This window comes from Pseudoliparis swirei, chromosome 8 (assembly GCF_029220125.1).
Source record: "Pseudoliparis swirei isolate HS2019 ecotype Mariana Trench chromosome 8, NWPU_hadal_v1, whole genome shotgun sequence".
Lineage (NCBI taxonomy): Eukaryota > Metazoa > Chordata > Actinopteri > Perciformes > Liparidae > Pseudoliparis > Pseudoliparis swirei.
In genome coordinates this window covers 14,701,465-14,724,096 of record NC_079395.1, presented here as the reverse complement: position 1 = coordinate 14,724,096, position 22,632 = coordinate 14,701,465, and the positions used below count along the sequence as shown (strand labels likewise).

The following is a 22,632-nucleotide window of genomic DNA, read 5'->3' as shown; positions in this document are numbered from 1 at the left end:
TCGGCGGGGACCTGGAGTACACTGGCCTAATTATGCCAAACACATTACTCGCCAGGAGCGAAGGTGCCTTGGAAGGATAGAATGAAAGAGGAAAAACAAGACGGCGAGAAAAGGAAAGTGGAATTCAGTGCGAGAAGGAATGGTTAGGGGTGGAAAGTAAGACGAGATCGAGGGGAAAAGGATAACTAAATGATAGTGGTGAGGGGTAAGGAAGAGTATGGAGTTTGGAAGGAAACAAGCGGCTGAAAAAGAGAACCAGATGGACGGAAAAAGAAACGGGGTAAATGGTGCATAATGCTGGAAAGGGAAAGTCAGATGAGAGAAGGTGGAATTAAAGCCTCCACAGAGAGCCTGTTGATAAATTACATGCATTATGTGAAGTGTTGGCGTGTTTAATATGGGTGAGCTTTTAATAGCGTCTAAATGCTGGCTAAGAGGCTTGCAGTGTTCTCGGGGCACAGTATGTTTGTGATAAGTGTTATTGATGTAGAGTCAGTCTGACACATAAACAGTCTAATGGCTCCCATATCATCTTTTGTACATTTAGTGTGCGCCCAGGACAGCAGTATTTGTTTGTACCTGTTGTGTTTATTTTTTCATCGTCCTAGGTGGGGGGGACTAACAAAGGGAAAGGCTGAGGAGCCTGGGTAATGTGCATGGGGGTAGAGTGGTTCTGGATGGAAAAAGTAGAGATCAAAACACCATCTGGGGCGTGCTGAGGAGACGGTGGGTAGGATGCACAGTACCGACATGGCGTTGCTTTGCCTGCAATATTACAGCTCTGCCAGTCGCCTTTTCTTTCCTTCTCTTAAAGATCAAGTTACCGTAAACATACGGGATGCGTTTGGGGTTTGTTTTTGGGACAACACAGCTGTTACGAAAACAGCTCATTGCCTCACCACGGGGGATACTTTGGAAACAGGATTCAATTCAATTCAATTCAGTTTATTTGTATAGCCCAATTTCACAAATTAAAAATTTGTCTCGGAGTGCTTTACAATCTGTACACATAGACATCCCTGCCCCAAAACCTCACATCGGACCAGGAAAAACTCCCAAATAACCCTTCAGGGGGAAAAAAAGGGAAGAAACCTGCAGGAGAGCAACAGAGGAGGATCCCTCTCCAGGATGGACAGATGGATTCCTTGCGTGAAGAGTTATATTTATGTTAGCCACATCTCTATTAGCAAAAAAATATATTTTCAATCAGAATGTATTGATGCCAAAGCGCTCACAAGCCGAAATGCCAGGTGAAGACATCGCAAACTCTCAAACCAAGTGCAGGCGACGGTTCAAGCCAACCTGAAAAACATGATGGCGTTTAGCCTACGGGTGGGAACACGATGCGGTTGTAAGATTGTCACATGAATGTTGCGCAATTCATTCTTGTACAAACGGCTAATATTCCCAGAGAGGATTTGGATCTTCCCCAAAAGTCATGGCAGTCACCATACAATCAACATGGTTATGTGATTTGATGCAGATCTGATCCAGATGCAGCATAACCTGTTCAATCATTAAGATGACAAATGTAGAGCAGTGCACAGGCTTGGCAGAGGTACACAGTACGTGAGTACTTTACTGAGTACTTTCTAGTTGTTATTTTTCTAGCATTTTTTTGTATGCAACTAAGGCACTTGTTTTTCTCCACCTCCTCTCGGCATATGTTTCATCTTTGGCTCTCTGTCTCTCTGCCTCTTTCCTCCCTTCCAAAAAACCAAGCAGCTAATATGATCATTCAGCACTTGCCAAATGGACAAATAGAATTCAGGCTGTCAGATATGAAAGAGATATACAATTGCTGCTTTTTTCCTGTGTTCCTCCCTCTCACTCGTTCACTGATCTTCCTTCTCTATCCAATCCTCCCGTGTCGGTCTCGGGTCGATCTAACATGTTTCTCAGCTAGTTTTTTGGTATTTGCTCAATAATTGTCAGTAAGTGTATGAATCTGCAGTATGCTTCAAAGTGTTAGTGTCAAAATCACTGTACACGTATCTGCTTTCATTTCCCCCTCCATGTCAACGTGTGGGAAGTGTCTTTTTCATGCAAAAAACCTCGTAATTCTTTTCCTCGAATTTGGATTGTATATTTTACAAAAATAATGTTCAGTCCCGAGTGCTTTGAAAACATTTCCTGCACATGCGAGATAAGGTAACTGCCAATTGGAGGAAACACAAACTAAATGGTCCACGGGGGGACCGGAGAGTCGGCTGTGCTGAGTTGTTAAAGATTCCGTGATTTCTTGTCCGCCTGTGATTACTTAACCACCAACATGTATTACATCAGATTATTCATTCAGCTGGTGTTAGTTGCAATTTGAGAAGACAGTGGCACATGTTGCCAGACCCGCTAAGCCCTCTGTATGAGAACCCTGCTTCTGGATTATCCATAGAATGAGTAGCACGAGCCTCGGCCAGTTAATACCTCTGTGTGAGAAAGAAACTCGGGATCAGTCCAAGCTCTCGGCAACAGTGATTGGCAGCTGGAGGAACATCAACGCTGCCTCTGTTTTACTCCGAACCGCTTGTCAATAACACAACCTGACACGGGAGACAGAGGGAGGAGAGGGAGGCCGGCAGATGGAGAGACACCAGAGTCAGAGGGCAGTTGGAGGTAGAGGCGTCGTGTTTAAAGCGCTGTATTGATGGGCATACGACGAGAGTGAGAGAGTGAGAGAGTGAGAGAGTGAGCGAGTGAGAGAGTCAGAGAGGGGGAGATTCGTGAGTATTTCTATGGTTTATAAGGATTTGTGTGTAAACTCAAATATGTGTGTTTAATTAGGTGAAGAGGCAGCGGGATAAGTGGGCGTAGGAAGAGTTAAAATAAGCCTCTGACATGTCAAGGTGGCCTGGATGTGAAGCTCAAAGTGATTACAATGAAATCATTAACACTCCTCTCTCCACAGGAAGAAAGTCAGTAAGACACACATGCTTGACTTGGCTTATTCTCAATGTACGAGAGAAGAGGAAGAGGGAAAGGCAGATTGTGATGGAGGGAGAGGGAGGCGAGAGAGATTTTCCGAATCCACTCTCACATTAAAGATGATAATTCTTCTCTGGCTCTCTCCGAAGGCGGTCGCATTTTTTCTCTCCCCCTCCCTTCCCATGACCTTCCCTTCCCTGCTTGGCTTCTCTCGTCATGTCTTGTCTGTCTCTATACTGGAGAGACTCTCTACGCATCGCTCTTCGAACTAAAAACCATGGACGTAATCAACTGGTCCTTAAACGCAATTGACACCATCTTCTCGACGAGAAGCTCGGGTTCGGGGGAACCTGCCTGTCCTGCTGGGACGAATGTTGCTGGATACACGATGGACGCGTGGGCGAAGTGGCGGGTCTTGTGCCTAGCACCACTCTCCGTGGAGGACGTAGAAGACATCTACATATTCCGAACTATGATTACAGGATTTCTGCTGTTTGGATTTGGCGCTGCCCTGGTTTATCGGAAAATTAAGGAAACGGTGACAGCTGTAAAAGCCCCTAAGGCTGCCCGACATGATTGACGTTGGGTAGAGTTGTTGGCACTCAGACTGTGGCATTAAACCGCCAGAATGATAACATCGTGGAGAAGCTGACGGCTCTGCAAATGAAAGTGGATCGATTTGAAATCCTATTGGCAAACGGGAGGAAGATGGAGGAATAGTGGTTGCAAAATTGAAATGCAGCTACTGGAAGACCAAACAATCCCAATCTTATCTGCTTTCGGCTCCCTTACCAGGACGGGCCTTGGCCAAGGCCGGTACTGGGACAACAACTCCCCCCAAGATCACTGAAGTGAGAATCTCTCTCTTTCCCCTATCCACAGACACCTGTGGTTGTTTTCTCCCCAGGACCTTTCAAGGCTATCTCCATGGCAACGACCATCTTGCGGACTGAGAACTTTGTCTGTTGTGGCCTGGGGGAGGACGACATACCAGAACACGCACACACGAACTTTCAATAATACTGATTTGCATTCACTACCCCCCTCCCCCCATCCCACGCCTTCGCCTGCTTTTTACCCCCAGTGTGACCGGACGGGGCTGTGGCTGGCGCTGCTGTGTTGGCGCCGGACCGGCTGGCTGCTTGTCGGTGCTGGTTACCTTCTGCCCCAATGGATGGGCTTAGATCCCCCAGTAGTAGGATGACCTCGCCTCTGCACTTCCTACTCGTTGCAAGTCATGTCTAAAATGTATGTGCTTATGTGCTAAGGTGTTTTTTTCCTGCTCCCACACTGTACCCCTCTCGGGGCATAGTCGGGGGGTTGGTGTTTTTTCTCGCCTTCTTCCCTCATGTTATGCTGTAATCTTTCATCCACCCTTTCTTGTAATTTCGATGCTTTTGTACCTGTACTCTGGCAAACGACAAATAAATATATCAATCAATCAAATCAATCAATCAAATTATGAGCGTATGCAGCCAATGTGGCCGGCCTCTGTAATGGGGCTGAGCAAACGCCTGACGTACATTTACGATATTAACAGGATATTCTCCAATAATCATATCTGACACAGCATTAAAAAAAACGATGTTTAAATCAATGAATGTTTGTTCCGCTCGTTTGCTCGATTGTTTAAACACAGTTTTCGTTAATGGTTGGTTATTAAGTTTGATACGGACTGACTGGGAGGACGTTATCATGATGAGATTATAATGTCACGATAAACTGGTAACATGACAATCCTGAATTATCGCTCAGTTCTACTCTGTTGTCTATGGGAATCACAGTTTGGGGGACACGGAGGATCTCACATGCTGCACATGTTGTACAGAAAATACTTTGAGGACATCCATTCTGTTTAAATGAAGATTTTAACTGTGATATACATTCTAAAATATAGATTAGATATTCCTTTATTACTCCCACAGTGGGGAAATTTCAGGATCACAGCAGCGGGCGCACATTCGAGCATTACTAAAAGATAGAAATAAAACACGAAACCCAATAACAATACTAAATACTAATACTAAATATACAGAGGAAACAAAGTATATACACAAGGCAGTGAAATATATATATATATATGTAGCGTAAATACTTAGTTTTTTACAATAATAACAATTTATATCTATTTTATTAAATGATTTGGATCGCATGACTGACATTTACCGGGCATGAAACGATAGCTAAAAAAATAGCAGTAATCGATCCTCACAACTAATTTACATCACATACGGTATCTTAAGGATTAGTTATGACTTTACATGTTTACATTAAGAAATAGTACAGTGTCCTTTTGACGACCCCACACATATAAAAGCAGTCAGGCGCCCCCTCCCCTGGAGAGCAGATGCTGGGGGAGCGGAAGGTGGAGGTTAGGCTTTATGGGATTGACAGAAGATTGAGGGAGAAATTAAAAGGATGAGGGGTGAGGGGTGAGGGGGGGGGGGGATGTGCTTGTTGCTCCCCGTATCATGGAGACACGAGCAGATGAAGAATGAGAAAGGTCATCTCCACGCACAACAGCTCATGCACACACACAAGCACAGGGGGCTTTGTGTCACACTAATGACGATCATTATTCACTTGAGCTGAAGGGCAGAGGAGAACTGGGCAGCGGGATAACATTTACTAAGATCTGCCCTCCACGTGGCGATCCCAGAGCACTTTAAAAAATGCCCCGGCCACGTAAAAGAGAGGAAACAGAAATGCGGATCATTCATTTCATCGGGAAAATAACTTCTCTCCGTCACCTGAATGAAACTATTTCTGCTGAAACTCATTTTGCTCAGCCAGACATAAAGGTATGTTTATAGTCTGGCTGGCAGCACACGGCAGGAATGAATTCTAATGGGGATTAAAAGCAAAGCTGCACCAGTCACAGCAGCTCCCCATCTGTCTATCTGTTTGTCTGTCACCCTGTATAGTGTGTGTGTGTGTGTGTCTGGACACAAAGCTGCTGGCTTCTCTGTATATGTGTGCTAGGTCTTTTCTGCTGACTCCTGGAAGTATGTGTTTGTGTGTTGAATGCAGAAATGTGTGTGTGCGCCTCCTGGTATTTCGAGGCCGGCCCAGAGCTGTGTTTCCAGATAGTTTGAGTGACAGCAGGTCAGGCCACATGGGGAATGATGTGTCATCCCGCTAGGAAGTGTCGCTGCTAAACAAACGCTGGATGTACGGCTGCTTCGCGTCAGAAGCATTTATCTCAGGAAGCAACATAAACAAAGAAAGTATTCACGTCACACACAAAGACACACCGCCATTTATAAAGGCGCCATTTGCTCCTCACTCTGAGGTTTAAAGCTACACTGAGCTTACTTAGGAAGAAGTCTCTATTCTGTTGAAAACATTTACATCGGTCTTTTCTGCCTATCAAAGATGATATTCTTTTGTTTTATTCATAAAAAATATATGACACTCTTTGAACCTATAGTCCCCTACCATTCTTGTTATCTTGCACTAGGAAATAGTAACTTGGTTTATTTCTTTCAGTGTTTTTCACAATTTAGACAATAAGTGACATGATAAAACTGCCACATATCATGAAAATCTTAAATTAAATAATGATTTGCCTGTATCACACTAGTGAGGAAGAGCAGGCAAAGTTTTTTCCATCTTGTATAATATATGAGGTCAAGGCCTTTTAAGTAGATTCTTAGAGATATTGATCCTCTACTGCATTTTTCAACCCCTAAGTATAGTATGCCAACATATGTCAAAATAAGTCATAGTATGCCAAAATATGTAAAAGTCATAGTATAGTATGCCAAAATATGTCAAAATAAAGGTCATAGTATAGTATGCCAAAATAAAAGTCATCGTATAGTATGCCAAAATATGTCAAAATAAAGGTCATAGTATACTATGCCAAAATATGTCAAAATAGTATGTCAAAATAAAAGTCATAGTATAGTATGCCAAAATATGTCAAAATTAAAGTCATAATATAGTATGCCAAAATATGTCAAAATAAAAGTCATAGTATAGTATGCCAAAATATGTCAAAAATAAAGATTATAGTCTTAGAGGCACACGTGTACACGCCCATGACTCTCGTTTGAAAATAATGTACACTGATATTGTTCTGGGCATGAACCCAAGTGGGTCGTGGCGCCGAACAAGAATGGGGTTGTAGGAGAAGGAACTTGACCCGATTTGTCTGGCAGAGCGTTCCAAACCAAAACCAACTTGGATATAACGGCTGCGATGAAAGCAGGAGACCTTTTTAGCTCGAAGTCTATGAAAATGCCAGAAGAACGCAGCAAATATCAGCCACGGTGAAGGAGGCCGGCTGTTCGTTAATGAGTGGGGAAGCAGAACAGAGATGTCGTATCTTAGAAGGCCAGTGATAATGCCACGCAGATGGGTCAGAACGAGTTTAGCATATTAAAATGTTATGTAACTCAGAGTGCTCTGAATGTCTTCAGGTCTTGCGCATGTGGGTGTTGGAGTTGTTGCTACAGTATAACTTGGCTTTTCAATATGTTGTCGTCAGGGAAACTGTTAGAAGACAGGGTGTGTTTGTATTTCATTTAAATATGCTGGATGGTGTGTGTGTGTGTGGGCATGTTTGTGTGTGCTATGATGTCCTTAAAAAACATCTTCGTTAGGGGTTCCCTGTGGAGGCCACAGCCTCCCGCCCTGTCCACGTCTCCCCCTGATCGGGGTGGTGGCATGCAGAGATAAGACACCGACAAATCAAACACCGCCCTGCGCTCCAGCTTCCTGTCTCCCTGCGGCACAAACTCACACGTAAACACACACAGACCGACAAACAGATGGACACACACACACACACCTGGTTTGAACCCTGTTGTGTACGTGGAGATGCAGAGCAAATGTTGGCCCTGATTGGATGGATGCTTCACTGACAGTAGTGTTGATGATGCCACACACACACTTGGCAGAACAGGAGACTCATTTATAAACATTGTTTACAGACAAGACAAATACAAAAACAATGTTGATGCCACTGGCCACAGAGTAGCTGCACCTGCCCATTCTAATGCAATAAAATAACGTTTCTTAAACTTAAAACGTTTGTTCTTTTGCACTGTGGGCTTTGTTTTTTGGAGGCTGGAGATATTAGTGGAGTTGTATCCTGTTGTGTTAGACTTTTATATACAGTATGTTAGACGTGTGTAATATCCAAACCGTAAACATTGGCTTTTTTTTGTTTGTTCTTGTCTCAATCAGACTTTGTCACCTTTTTTTAAATGCTGACAATCAGCCTTCATGTCTGTCTGTATGTCTGTATGTATGTCTGTATGCATGTCTATCTATCGGTCTGTATGTCTGTATGTCTGTCTGTCTGTATGTATGTCATTCTATCTGTATGTCTATCTGTCTGTATGTCTTTCTGTATTTCTGTCTTTCTGTCTGTCTATCTGTCTGTCTGCATAGCTGTGGCTGTATACCCTATATCTCTAATTCCTCTCTCGGAGCAGGATACATACTGCACCCTGAAGCGCTGTCAATTCTCCGTCGTCCCTGAGAAACACTCACACATACTTCAGCTGTAGGTTCACCGGCAGTACGAGGCAAGTGTTGGAATGCAGCAGCAGGCGTTAAGAATAAGAGGGAAATGTGTCTAAAACCATCAGTGTTTTTGCGGTAATAGTAATCTGGGAATATTCCAGACATCTTCGTGGCTCTGAGATGCCGGCACATCTCCGTTAATGACCACATTGAGCAGCACACACTACATGTACAGTGGGTGAGGAGCAAAATGTGGGGAGGAATAAAATATGGCACAGAACAACGTAATATTGTTGCTGAAAATGTAAATATGAGTTTTAAACCGTAAACTCTCTCTATTTCTTTTTAGGTTACTTCCTGGAGCTGCTGAACCGCTCTGCGATTGGTCTACAGGAGACTTTCACTCAAACTTGGGGCTTGCTGTACCTCCAGACCTCCCAGGTCTTCTCTGACCTGTACACGGATCTGAGGCACTACTACCGAGGCTCCAACGTCAACCTGGAAGAGGTGCTGAACGAGTTCTGGGCCCGGCTGCTGGAGAAGCTCTTCTACCAGGCAAACAAGCAGTATTCCATCGGTACAACCAACTTTTTCATACAGCACCAAATAACAACGAAGAGCTACTTCTCAACACGGGTGTATCGCGTGAGCCCAGGGGAAATGTCCAGGAGCAGATCATGCGTCATGGCTCTGACGCGGTCAATGATAACTTCACATTTCTTTTTTAAATGAGCGTACATTCCATGTAAGCTCACTCTTTTGATGTATTCTCCACTCTGATGAAGATGTTGATGGATGTGTATGCTGCTCGCAGGTGAGGACTACCTGGAGTGCGTGTCTAAGCAGATAGAGACACTGCGGCCCTTCGGAGACACACCCCGTGCCATGAAGTTGATGGTCACGCGCACATTCGTGGCAGCGCGTTCCTTCGTTCAGGGGCTGAAGGTCAGCGGGGACGTCGTGCGCAAAGTGTCCCAGGTAAAAACTCTCTTCCCACCCCTGCAACTGTTTACTCCCATTTGTTCCTCTTTTCATTGTGAATGGTCACCCCTCCGTCCAGTACCTGGGATTAGTTTCCATCCCTTCAAATTCAAGTCCCATTTCCTTTTTTGATGAAAGTGTCTAATTGCGTCTCATACCTTTTTATTGGTGTCTAATTGGCCACAGATCAAATATGCTCTGCTCCCGCCACACGTTCATAGGTGTTTTCGTGTTAAAGGATCTGTATTCATCTCTCGTTGGTGAACACCATCGCCCCTTCTCTTATGTGAACACACAGACACACACAGGCAGGTTTTTACCAGTCCGTGCGCATCGTATAAAGCGGATCAATGTTGGTGGAAACGAGAGGCTCCATAAAGAATGGCTCCCGGCTCAGACAATCAGCCCCTGCAACAACAGTTAATGTCAGCCCCTGTGCTGAAAAATGTCTCCCTGGGCCGTGGGGAGGGTTAATATCTCCCGAGAGAAAATGGCCCCCTCTCTGTCTAAGACGAGAGTAAAGTTAAGATCAGAGCAAGACCGAGGAAAAATGTCAGCTCCTGAAAGGGAGGTGGCCGGTCCGGATGCTCTTGCCGAGAGCAGCGGCCCCGCGATAAATACACTCGTTCTCGGAGAAAACAACGCCGCATCAGCGATAAATATTACAGTACGAGTCTTTCTCTGAAGAAATATCACAAGGTCAGCAGGCTGTGTGGGAGCATGAAAAGACAAAGAGAAAGAGCAAGAGAAAAAGAAGAACAACAACACAACTACAAGGCCACCTGTGGATGCAGTTCAAAGGACCAATCTATATGCTCCTTCTCCCTTTCACGCCGATGCATGTGTTCCGACTCGCACTGTGGGTGGCTCATACTGGACTGTTCTGGACTCGCATCAGAGTGAGACAGCCTGGCATAGCATATTACCTCTCGCTCTCGCTCTCGCTCTCGCTCGCTCTCTCTCTCTCTCTCTTTCTCTTTCTTTGTTGGGCTTATCTCTGGCCCGGAAAATAGGTGCAACGTCTCACACATCCACGAAAGGACCGGAGGAAGCCTCAATTAAGTGGGCAGTAGCCCGTCCTCAGCCCCTGGGGAGTAAAAGGAGGAATAACCATGAGCACAGCTAGCCTGGCGGAGCGAGAAGCTGGTGAACGATAACACCCAGAGAGTGACAGTGAGCACTGACCCGGAGCTGAGGGATGCAGAGCTAGACGCGGTGACTACTTAACGTTGACTTTAAGCCACCAAATAGAGGGCGAGGATCACAATTAGCATGCGGTGTTGGAGTCTTTGCTCTTAATTTGTGTCTCATGGGTGGAGCCCGGGAGCAGCCAGAGTAGCTCACCATCTCTGCGACTGATAAAGCAACTCTCTTGGAGAAACACTCATGTACACACTGAAGTACATGTGCACGCAATTGCTTAATGGTCCGGAAACACACACATACTCACACACACACACCTAATCATGCCACCATGTGTGTCTACTTCTTGATACATGTTTCCTGACTGATGCCATTCCGTTGGTGCTCAAGGAAAGTGAGCGATGTGTTCGTTGAACAAGGCCGGCTCGGGGAAACATGTTCATAATTGTACAAAATAACAAAATGTCATCCCACTGCTCATACCAGGGCACTGGGACGACGCTGCCTGTGCTGGGCTGCACACACACTCACCGAGAGCGTTAAGAGGGAAGGCGAGAACACACTGTATCAAGAGGGTAGTCGCTATAGGCACACTGGGTCAATCTCTGTTCGTGGGAATTTCCAAGTTGGGACTATTGAACTGTGCGAGGAGAGATAATGGCTAATTGTTCCTTGAGACGAGTTAAAACCTGTTGGTGCAATTTGACTGAAACAAGTTCAGACTTCAACCAACTGTTCAGTTTCAAATTCATAAGTTGCGTGTCAGTCTGCGTTGCGTGTCTTCCCCGGCACATACTTCGGCACTGTGCAAAGACGGGAACCAACGAGACGGGGAGACAAAGTGAGGGAGGAGAAACGACTGACGAACTCCAGCATCCTCTCCTGTGCCGAGCATTCTTCTCATGCAGAGTAAATTGTGCTTGAACATTTCTGCTGATATTTTCCCAGAGCTGTTCCCTGTCACCTTTCAGTGTGATAAGCTTGGTATGTCAATTTGGATTAGAGCTCCCCCTCCTTTCCCCTCTAATCCTACCTTCGATTGATTTGGCCCTATTTTTCGCCACTTAAAAGGACCAGTGACTAAGGGTGTTTACCACACGCTGCTCAGGGAGTTATCACACATGGTTGAGTGTGAAGCTGGAGGGAACAACATTTGTTTTGCTATTAATTGCGTCCAACGTCTTCCCGAGGAAGTGTTTATGTTTGGTGCCAACTCTGAATTAAAATAGCACGAATCCCCGCTGTGTTTTGGTTGTATTAGCAATGAAAAAAATGGAAGTGTAGTAAAAGGTGATAAGAGAGTATCCTGAAAGGAAGATAAGAGTAAGACCAAGATGCGTGGAACAACGGAATAATTTGAGAGATGTGTTTGTGAGACCTCAACTGTAAGATGCAGTCCTTCTATCTGGTACAGTGTTCATTCTTCCCTTAGCAGCAGTTGCTGTGGCCTTAACTTTCTTTTGGACTGTTTTATTCCCTTGGGTCGGGGAGTGGAGGAAGTAGGCCACGCGCCACATGGCTCACTCTGGTGGCAAGGAGTCTGGATTGTCTCGCTCTATAACACGAGGGGGAGAGGTCGCTCATATATCCCTAGTAATTACAGAGGAAAGACAAGTTGAGAGGGGAGGGGAGCGATACAGAAGAGCCTCGAGCATGATAGCAACAAGCGATATAGAAGATACTGACAGGTATGGGGGGGGGGGCATGTTGAGGGGAAGGTCGAGTCAGGATACGGGTGTTTGAAATGTAACTCATTTCAATGAGCTGATTGGGCGTGGCGTTTAAATCAAGACAGAGAGAGTGTGTGTGTACTCTGTATATATATATGTGTGTGTGTGTGCCTCTATACGTGTGAAGCAGTTATTTGATCAATTGATAAGTTGATCGTCTGAAAATTCATCTGGAACAGTTTTGATCCACCAACTGAGTGACGTAAGCAACATATCTACACTGCCTGTTTTGGCAATCGTGTTCATCCGGTGACTTCAAAAATTTCGATTTGCTCCTTTTTTCCCAATTTGATATCTTTGTCAATTGGTTTAACAACTTCAGGACGTCTCCTTGTGCTCCGGGTAATTATGATGGGCATTTTAATCATTTCAAACTATTCACAGATAATGAAAATAATCTGTAGTTGGAGCCTAAGGCATGTGACTGTTATTGCTGCTTCTAATTTGATGGCCCCTCCCGCCTGGTGCACCGCATCTCCAAGAAAACAGAGGAAGTTGTCGACAGCAATCTCCAATTAGCACCATGGAAGTGTTACATTCGGAGTCGTCTGGGTTGCCCGACCGGGGACTCCCGGCATTAATACTGTATGGGTGATGTAACAGAACCCAGATTAATGACAGTCTGTCCTTAATAAGTATTTCATTAACACCACCCTGGGTTTTTTCACTCCCCTGACAACGCCCTCAGTGAATCTCGTAGCTTTTTAAACATCCCCCCTTCTCTCTGGATTTCAGTCTTTCTCTCCACTCATCCCTGCACACTGCCTTCCCTCTCTCCTCACTCTCACCAAAGAAGCATTCGTCTGACTCATCCCTGGCTAATGAGTGGTCACGTAAGGATGGGAGGAGGGGAGGAAAGGAGGGCATGAGTGAGGATCTGACTCATGTCTCATATGACTTGAGATTAAGCCTGGGGATGTAGTTATTGCTTTTCTGTGTCACTTATTTCACTTTATGCTGTCCTCCTTGAGCAACTGGCAATACTTGCCTTCTTCTATTGATCTTTTTGATGTATCAGAAATCCATTTACTAATTCTGGCTCATATTTTTTTTCTGATGTGATTTAGGATTTGATTTTGAAACAGTCCAAATATATTACTGTTGCCTTATGTGGATCAAATAGGATTACATTCAATTGTAATGTTCCTTGTGGGGAAATTGAGTTGATACACCCATTAATAGTCTTTGAATACAGCCAAGAACAATAAAGACTAAAAACAGAACACAATGAAAGTGGTTTGAAACTTAACAATCACATTTTCAACACAGGAACTGATGACTTCATGCATTTAAAGTGTAAGAAAGCATGAATCACAAAATGGTCTCCGAGTGATCCATTTTGTGTCCAATTATGTCGGCCAGACTTTCTTTACTGAACTATTGACAGATCTGCAGGGTGTTCAAAGAATCTATGATTTGTTTTCCCTCCTGATCCCCATTGTGGTCCTATTTCCACTTTATATTTGTGAAAAGCTGGTTTTAACTGAGACTTTCCTGTTAGAAGAACTGTTTCCAGGAAAAGCATCAAGATGGCCCAGATGTCAGCTTAGAGGAGCTTTGTATGCATAGCTGGGCTCTCTCTCTCTCTCTCTCCCTCTCTCCCTCTCTTCCTCTCTCCTCTCTCCTCTCTCTCTCTCCTCTCTTTCCTCTCTCTCTCACGCAGTCTCACACACTTCCTGAGGTTTTGTATGCATAGCTGTACTCTCTTGTGAACAGAGCTTACTGGTATTAACCCAGTTTCACTTTTCACGCACCAGAGCCCCTTTCCTGGGAGAACCGCCTTGTGGGATACAAAGTGAAATGGAAGAAGCGGGAAGAATGCTGTGAGTGACTGAGCATACGTGTATGAATGTCAGGGCCTTTTCAGAGCACGTGAAAACCAAAAGCAAGTTCTCCTAAAGTGATTTCCAAGGAAACTGTTCTCAATGCACTGAGGAAAAAGGTCAATAAAGGCAGGTGACCACATACAGTCCTGCGACTGTCGTTGCCCGGCAGCAGTTATATGAATATCATTCCGATGAAAAGACTTTTGTTCAACATGTGTTTAATCATCCTGACTGTGAAAGTGGTCAGATGTTCACTTTGATCAACTGCTGCTGTCTTTTTCATCCTTTAGACTATTTCTTCATGTATGCTCGACACAACAGTCATTTTTCATCCAGGTGCTGTATGTGTATTGTTATCTGTGCGCCGTACCCCAGGTGAAGCTGAGCCCGGTGTGCATGCGGGCCATGATGAGGATGACCTACTGCCCCCACTGCCGTGGCATGGCCTCCGCCAGACCTTGTGCCAACTACTGCAGCAACGTCATGAAAGGCTGTCTGGCCAACCAGGCTGACCTCAATACCGAGTGGAGGCATCTGGCAGGTGGGCAGCGCGCACTCGCGTACACATGCGTCCGATTCCACCGTACGTTTGCTCGGAGAGGTCGACCCGACACATGATGTCGCTCGCTCTGCCCGCGTACGTACGGCACGTGACACATTTCACACTTTCTGTACTCTAACTGCACTTCCCCCGTCTTTGTAGAAACAATGATGCAGGTGGCTGGACGCTTTGATGGCCCGACGGGTGTAGACAACGTGGTCCTCTCCATCCACAGTCACATATCGGAAGCCATGTTTACCATGACGGATAATATACAGAGCATCAACAGCAAGGTCAGAGCACACATTGGTACACACCTACAGCTGAACCATTCAAACCCTTTTTTACTGCTCAGAATACAATGAAGAGTTCATAAAAAGACATCGACTGCATCATGTGAGTTGAACCACAATGTTGCAAACGTATGTCAAAACCACCATTTCGACTGAATATAGTACCGATCATAAACTTTTACACTGATCTCTGCTTCTGGCGTTTCACTTGGGCTATTTTTACTTTGGTTAAAGGCACAAACTAGAGAGCTGTGCAGGCCTGTAACTCTCAACTTAAATGGAACAGACAGCGTTAGTAGGTGTGATGGTCTTGCTCGAGTCAATAAATCAAATTTCCCATTTCCTTGATTATTAAAGCCGTTCACTATTGCGCCACATATGGAAATATTTTACTTCTGGAGGAGAGCACATGTTATTTCATAAAAGCTTCCTCTGAAGGGAAACTAATGTACCGATGACATTTATTTTTTTCAAATGCATTTGCTGCAAAAAGCCCAAACTGTAGCTCCATTTGAGAATGTCTATCCGCTAGTTAATTGTAACTTCATGGCATGCACTGATGCTTCTCATCTTGGGTTACACATAAATAGATGTAGATCGCTCTTGCTTGAGGGAAGTAAATCAAAGTCAAATTTACAAACATTTTGTTGGCACTATATTTTAAAAAGGCCTATTGCTTATTGCTATGAGCCAGGTGGTCCTGAATAAACACACACACACACACACACAAACAATTTCAGCAAAGGTTCTAACAGTTGCTTGAATTTTTTCCACAAGAGATTTCTGTATTTTGTGTTTGTGTCCGTGCTCTACTCAGCCGTTTGAAGTAGGTCGGACTCTTTGTGAAAAATAATGTGATGTGACTCACTTCTTTGCACCAATCAGAATTTAGCAATATGGGAATAAAAAATAGATGACAGTTGTGTTATTGTTTATTGCTTATGAAGCCAGACTGCTGACAATCAAATCTGTTCAACGCACACACGAATAATCTGACTGTTGCTTATCTAGTCATGAATATTTAATTTTAAAGACAAAGCCTTTTCTCTCTTGCTTCAGCAATAGCAGTATTGGTGAGGAAATAACACATAGTTGTGTAAAATGATCCATGAGCTCAGAGACTGGGTCCCATCTCACTGTTCCACCCATGTGTCCTACGTCTATATATTTGATTGTGTATTTAACACTCATCACACCAACACACCGATGCTGTTGCCATGCTCCATTTACCAGGTTGAAAACGAAAGGATGCGAGTCATGACTGACCCCGCATGCCGAGCGTTTACTTCACGGTTTAATAGTTTGAGCAACAGTTCTAGATGATCCTTAAAAGGCTTTGGCAGCGATGAAAAGCTGACCTGGGTTGTCTGGTGAAGGTGGAAAGCAGTGTTGCCGGTGAGAGGGAAGACAAAGCTTCCTCTGTGCTGGTTGGCTGAGAGACAGCCCGGCAGGCTTCGGCTCACCTTAAGCCTCTGGCCTGTTTCTCATCTTCATCTCTCGTGGAAAGTGCTGTGTTGGCCCCATGGAAGTCAACTCACATCTACACTCTGGTGTAATGCTAGTGGAGGCCAAATTCTCTAACATTTACATAATCTTTTGACACCAAGAGCCATATGTCGTGTTACTGTATATGTACGTTCCCCAATAAAACATACCAAACACGTGTGTGGAAGTAAATGCCTTCAAGGTCCCGTCTGCCACTCGGTCCCGTGTTTTGACGTCCTTTATTCAACCTGCTGTCAACACACAACACCAAGGAGTTATGCTGACGGACATGACGGGGATCTTAATATAGGATACATTTTTGTTGCCGTATGTGTAGGTTCAGAGGCTTGAGGCCCCTCTAAGCAGGCTAGATTGGATGACAGATTGACTGCAGTCTTCCTGTATTCCCCGGGCTCCATTTATATATCGTAAGCCCTATCGGGACACGTAGTGCTTTCTGAGCTGTGACTCATTCTGCGGCAGCAATGCTGTGATCGACTCCTGGGGTCATGCAAATATGCAGTACACTTGTGCTTGTTGGCTTTCAAAGATAACTCATGTTCTGGAAGGTTCTTTGTGGATTTGAATATAATAAAGCACAATGCTTCGCTGAAGCAGGCTTCTAGGATGCTGCTTTCAGCATCATCACATGTCTGTCTTGTTAACACCAATACCAATAGGGAACTATATACGGAAAGAAAATAAATGTTATGGAGAGTCCGAACTTTGAAGCCTTTTATTTCAAGTCACTCTGTGAAGATGAATTAGACGAGTAAGCACAGATCTATTTTGGGACACTGTTTTTCTTGTTGTCAGAACTGAACTTCATTTCCTCATTTCGCCCTGTTTGTTAACTCATCCCTCACTCGGGGATCTTTCCCCACAAGTTGTTAATTAATCGTCTTTCCATTCAACTTCCCCCTGCCCCAGTTGTTCCAGGTGTGTGGCAGCATCAGAGAGGGAGGAGCCAGCAGCACGGGAAACGATGACATCATGAAGAAAGAGAAGGTTACGGTGGAGGACAGATCTGAAACCAGCTCCAAAAAAATTGACAAACTGGTTAGTATGTTACCTGTCTGGGTCTATGTCCTTTGTTATTGCTCTCTGCTAGTCTAGTGTCACAGTTTATGATGCAACAGCCATTACTCATCATGGGCAATTAAACCCTTGTTCCTGTTAATTTTCACCTTGATTAGATGAGAATGAATGGATGGATGAATGAGCCAGATGACTGAGCACTGCAGTTTTTTGTATTGGTTTTTTTCTCACTCTCCTGTTTGATTGCAGCATCATGCTGGGATTTTGAACAAAGTCTAAAAGCTCATGAATTTGCTCTGCCCCAAGGTGTCTGATGTGACCGTGAGTCTGAGGGACATGCAGCCGTACTGGGTTTCTCTCCCGAGTGTCCTCTGCAGCGACAGAGTTGCCACTGGATCCGGGGCCGAGGATAAGTGTTGGAACGGCATGAATCGTGCAAGGTGAGGCACATGGTAAACCTGTGAGGAAATGTATTTCAAAGTAAGATATAAAAGTGCATGAATTGATATCTTTCAAAAGGGGGAGGTGCTACTGATTTGGTTTTCTTATTCAGTTGACTACATTTACACATTTTCTCTTGTGTTGGCGGCAAGCGTTTTATAGTCGAGGTGCAAAGGTGCCGCTCTCAGTCAAGTCTCCTTATAATGATATGTCTTAAGCAACTCCACCGAATCATGGGAAGTTAAGGAAAATCAATGTGCCGTTATCCTGCCGATGCCCCTCTTGTACACAGTGTCCTCTGTTCCACTCCGTCCAATTAACTGTGGTGAGAAGATTCCAGACATTGTGATTCACGTGTTAATGAAACGTTAACGCGTGCCAGGTACCTTCCTGAGGTGATGGGGGACGGCCTTGCCAGCCAGATCAACAACCCTGAAGTGGAAATCGACATCACCAAACCAGACATGACAATACGGCAACAGATAATGCAGCTGAAGATCATGACGCACCGCCTGAGGAACGCTCTCAACGGCCAGGATGTGGACTTTCAGGACGCCAGTGAGTACTTTCACCATCACACACAAAAGCAACACATGCGCAGTACGTCGTACCATGAAACTCATGTCCTGACCTCCGTCTATAGGCGACGATGCCAGCGGTTCAGGAAGTGGCGTGTGCGCCGACAACGTGTGTCCCCGTGCCCCGCGCCTTGTTGTCCCCGTCACCGACCGGCCCATGCTCTATCCCTACCTTCCGGAAAACAGGAAGGTCAAATCCTCCGGCGTCAGCCACATCCTCTCCTGCATCACCACATACCTGCTTCCACTGCTCATTCTGCTGCTCCGGCGATAATCTACCAACTGGGACTGAGCTTTGGACACAGAGGTTGGGGAGAGTCCGAAAGGGAAGGGAGGAGTTGTTGCGAGTTAGTTACTTTGCCAAATACTAAATAAGTAAAAGGAAACGACAACAAAAATATCACTCGGATGGACTTCGTGTTGGTTTTGGATTAGAACAAAATGGATTTACGAGTATTCATAAGTGTTTGCGTTCTGCTCTTTTCTTTTCTTTATTGCTATGTTATGACACCATTAGAGCTGGTCTTTTTCGCATCTTCTAATGTTTTGTTTCTGGTGTTTGGGTTTTCTGAGATTATATCTGTACCTAAAACATGTGTAAGACTAAATTGCTAACAGTATGTTGGTGTTGATACCACAGGGAGAGGGAGAATGGGCTTTGCAGTGGCGCTCAGATTTGTAATTCCACTCCTTAAAAACAGCACTTATGTTCAGTAGAATAATTTATTGATGAATAACTCACAGCAGACCCCAGAGTGGTTTAATCACTCCCTAATCTGCACAAACCACAAACTTAAATGAAATACAATATCGATGAATTTTAAAGGGGGATGATCTGGACAGCATGACCCAGCAGACCTCTTCATGCATTAAGCGTCATGGCACCGACAAACACACACACACACACACACTCTCTCTCTCGGCAAGAAAGCGAGCGTCAGCACTTTCTGCCGTTTCATCACGTGAGCTGTAATAAAAGCCGTGATCGCATTCACACAGACATGATCGTCTAATGTGGGGAGTAACACGACACCGTCCGCCACCCACATCCATCCACTCACCCCTACACCCCACCACCACCACCCCCTACACCCCCCACACACACCCCTGCTGGGGCAGATCTCACTCTCTCTCCAGACCCTGCTGGCTGTGTGGGATCAATTCGAGAGTCTGGCGTAAGCAAAATGCATGCTGGGCCGGGCCGGGTCTCAGGTGACAGCAGCTTCCCACTATAGAGCACTGTATGCGGCATGGGGAGGGGGGGGCGGCTGTCTTCACAGCTAAGGATTGAAAGTTTGTGATTTCAGAAGCCTGGAGCAGAACGGAAATGTACACAGAAGCACAAGCAGAAACACCATTGTTCTGTAGCGGCTTTTTTTTTTTTCTTTTTTTTTTTATGTGCACAGCAGAGCAAAGATATAATGTGTTTTTTATGCTCTCTTCAAAGCCCCAGTGCTCCTGTGATTAGCATCATAAATGCAACTTGCGATATATTGTGTTTTTGTCTAATTGCGAGCGTTGATCCATATCACAGTAAAAAGACACACCACGCACGTCTTTCAATCGTCCGACTATTTGAACGGCAGAGACCCCGCAGTGTACATATTTATACTTCTTCTTTGTGGTTTTCTAGAAAGAAAATAGCCAAATTAAGTATCGACATTTTATAACAGCCGGATCATTGTGTGCTATAACTCTCGTGTCATTCACCATCTGTCATCGCGTATTCATATCTGTCTTCCATTTTTTCTGCAACTTTTCTCAATCAGTGCCTCTTCAATCCCAACCCCCGAGTTCCTCAACCCCCCCGCCCCCCCCCCCCCCCCCCCCAGCTCATCAGTCATAACGACCTTTAAAGTGTTCCTCATGCTTCTACAATATGACAATGACACAGTGCTTCATTAGGTGTCAACCTTACTGGGAATGGTGTGGGAATGCAGTGCGAGGCTTTTCCTGACGCTGGCAACACACACCACATTTTAATGCAAAGAAAAGTCCGAGCTCTCATTTAGGAACGCCGTGTGCAGGGCGATGGGGAGACGCTAGCATGTGTGTTCATGTATGTGTGTGTTTGTGTGTGAATGTGTGGACATTGATCGATGGAGGAAAAAATGGTCGGACTATGGAGGCTTTATGGATTGTTTGGAAGTCACAGTAATGACATGTATTGAAATATATGGACGGACATTGTTCGACAGCAATGGGAGATTAATGTAGCTCGTTTTTCAAAAATGGGATTTTCCAAATGGTACTTTGTTAACTCCTAATCGGATTGATGGTATCTCTGCTAGTCAGTATTGTAAAGGTATTGTATATATGTGTAAATGGGCACATGTTTTAAAATACACAATTGCTTCAGTTGTACAATGTTATTATCAAATAATAGGTGCGTTTAGGTTTTATTCACTTCATGAAAACATCACTATTTGCTCCTGACACTTTGATAATACTGCAGATCCTATTCAGTTGTTGGGGGCTCTGTCAAAGTTTGAGAAGCGCATCTGTTTTGATTCTAGGTTAATTACCCTGCTGAAAATGGGTGTTGTCATAATTGTTACCTGACATGTTACCTTGGACATATTTTCCAGTTTTTGACATGCCTAATTAACGAATTAATGAATGCTGAGTGTCGGTGTGCGGGTGTCTGTCTTTCTGTTAGTTCCCGACAAAATAAATCTGCCTGTGACTGCCTGCGACACTTTGTCTGAGGCTGGGGTCCATTTTTCAATTCTAAAAGTCCAGTAGTGCGGGAGAAACATACACCACATATTTTGAACAAAGAAGAATTAGTAAGTGCACCACGTGGGTCTTCTTTTTGTAACCCCTCGAGAGAGAGATCAAATTAATCTGCAAACGAACACGAAAGTCCACACAGCCCAGTAAAGAATGGGAAATGACTCCAACTGTGATGGTGACATTCCAATTCAAAGACGACTACGGCTCACAACTTCAGTTTCAATGACTGCCTCACAATGTCAGCGGCTGAAATTTGCACAACCCCCTTTCTCTCCTTCTCCACCTTTTGATCTCGTTAATTTGTTGCTCATAGTCCCCCCTCCCTTTTATAAAACCTGCACTTTTATGAGGCCAATAAATGGTACTGTCTGCACAAAGACGTCACAAGATGGCCGATCAATGCGCGAGTCAACACCTTCCAGTAACGACTGTAGATTGGGGATGTGCGTATGCAGATAGATGAGGCCCAGCGAGACGTCTCCTGTTCAACGATGGAGGAACGGTGTAATAACAGAGCCCCTGAGTGTGAGAGGAGGCAGGGGAAACGTTTGTCCAGAGTGCTGATCTCAAATCAGCGTATGCACCTCAAACCCTGCTCTCATTCATTAGGTGGCAAACATGCAAAGCTGGAGATACCATTTACAGAAGGCTTTATTCTACACTGAGTTGAACACGAGAGGGATTTTCTTAAAGGTGCCAATATATGAGGAAATAAAAGTCCTTTTTCATTCTCTTTTTATGTACTTTGGTTTTTGTTGTTTTCAGAAATCTATGGAAAGTATGTGCTTATGGTGAAGATTGATGCCAGAAAGAGGTTTGAAAAATACAAATGTCTCATTTGCTGTTGTACCTGAAATACTGTGTCAATTCTATACATTGTGAGATTTTCAACATGCCTGCGTACTCTTTCTTTCATGGTTTGTTTGTTTGCATGTGTGTTTTTGACTGATAAAATTAAGGGAAAAAAGTGTCTATATATAGTTGTATTCTGGTACGCAGTTTTAAATTCATAGAACAAATGGGGGGGGGGGGGCGCAGTTGTTTGAGCATAACATCTGCCCAAATGGTTTCCCAGAACGCATCAGGGCACACCGCCGCCGCCTCGAAAGGGCCAAGGCACTCCAGTGATGACGTCATAGGTGACAGCTGTTGTCTAGTGTTGCCACAAGGGGAAGAAGAAAAAAACAAAATTGCCACATGCTCGGAGAACACTTCGTGCTTTGTCTAGTTTCTGTGAGACAATGGGGTGATCAGCCCCATTGTCTCACAGAAACTGGGTGGTTCTAACAAGGTGTGCTTACTTGACCGTGATCCAATGCGGTGTACACAGTGCTCCCAGTGAGTGAGCCCAAGATGGGGACGTTGATGTTCCCGTGCAGAGCTGCTGCGTCAAATTATAGTAAAACATGTACCAATGCGGTTGAGTCAGCGCAGCGCTCTTCA

The 22,632-nt window shown here is 44.7% G+C and overlaps 1 protein-coding gene across 2 annotated transcripts in view; it reads left to right on the top strand.

Annotated features, from left to right (window-relative positions):
* The window catches only part of LOC130197632 (glypican-1-like), a 66,667-nt gene extending 44,587 nt beyond the window's left edge, over positions 1–22,080 (top strand). For both annotated transcript variants that reach the window (XM_056420397.1, XM_056420398.1), the window contains 8 exons: positions 8,747–8,974; positions 9,212–9,375; positions 14,453–14,618; positions 14,781–14,911; positions 17,327–17,455; positions 17,741–17,874; positions 18,258–18,433; positions 18,519–22,080. In XM_056420397.1, the coding sequence (XP_056276372.1) occupies positions 8,747–8,974; positions 9,212–9,375; positions 14,453–14,618; positions 14,781–14,911; positions 17,327–17,455; positions 17,741–17,874; positions 18,258–18,433; positions 18,519–18,727 (1,337 nt within the window). In that variant the 3' untranslated portion in view covers positions 18,728–22,080. The remainder of the gene's footprint in view (positions 1–8,746; positions 8,975–9,211; positions 9,376–14,452; positions 14,619–14,780; positions 14,912–17,326; positions 17,456–17,740; positions 17,875–18,257; positions 18,434–18,518) is intronic.
* The last annotated feature ends 552 nt before the right edge of the window (positions 22,081–22,632 follow it).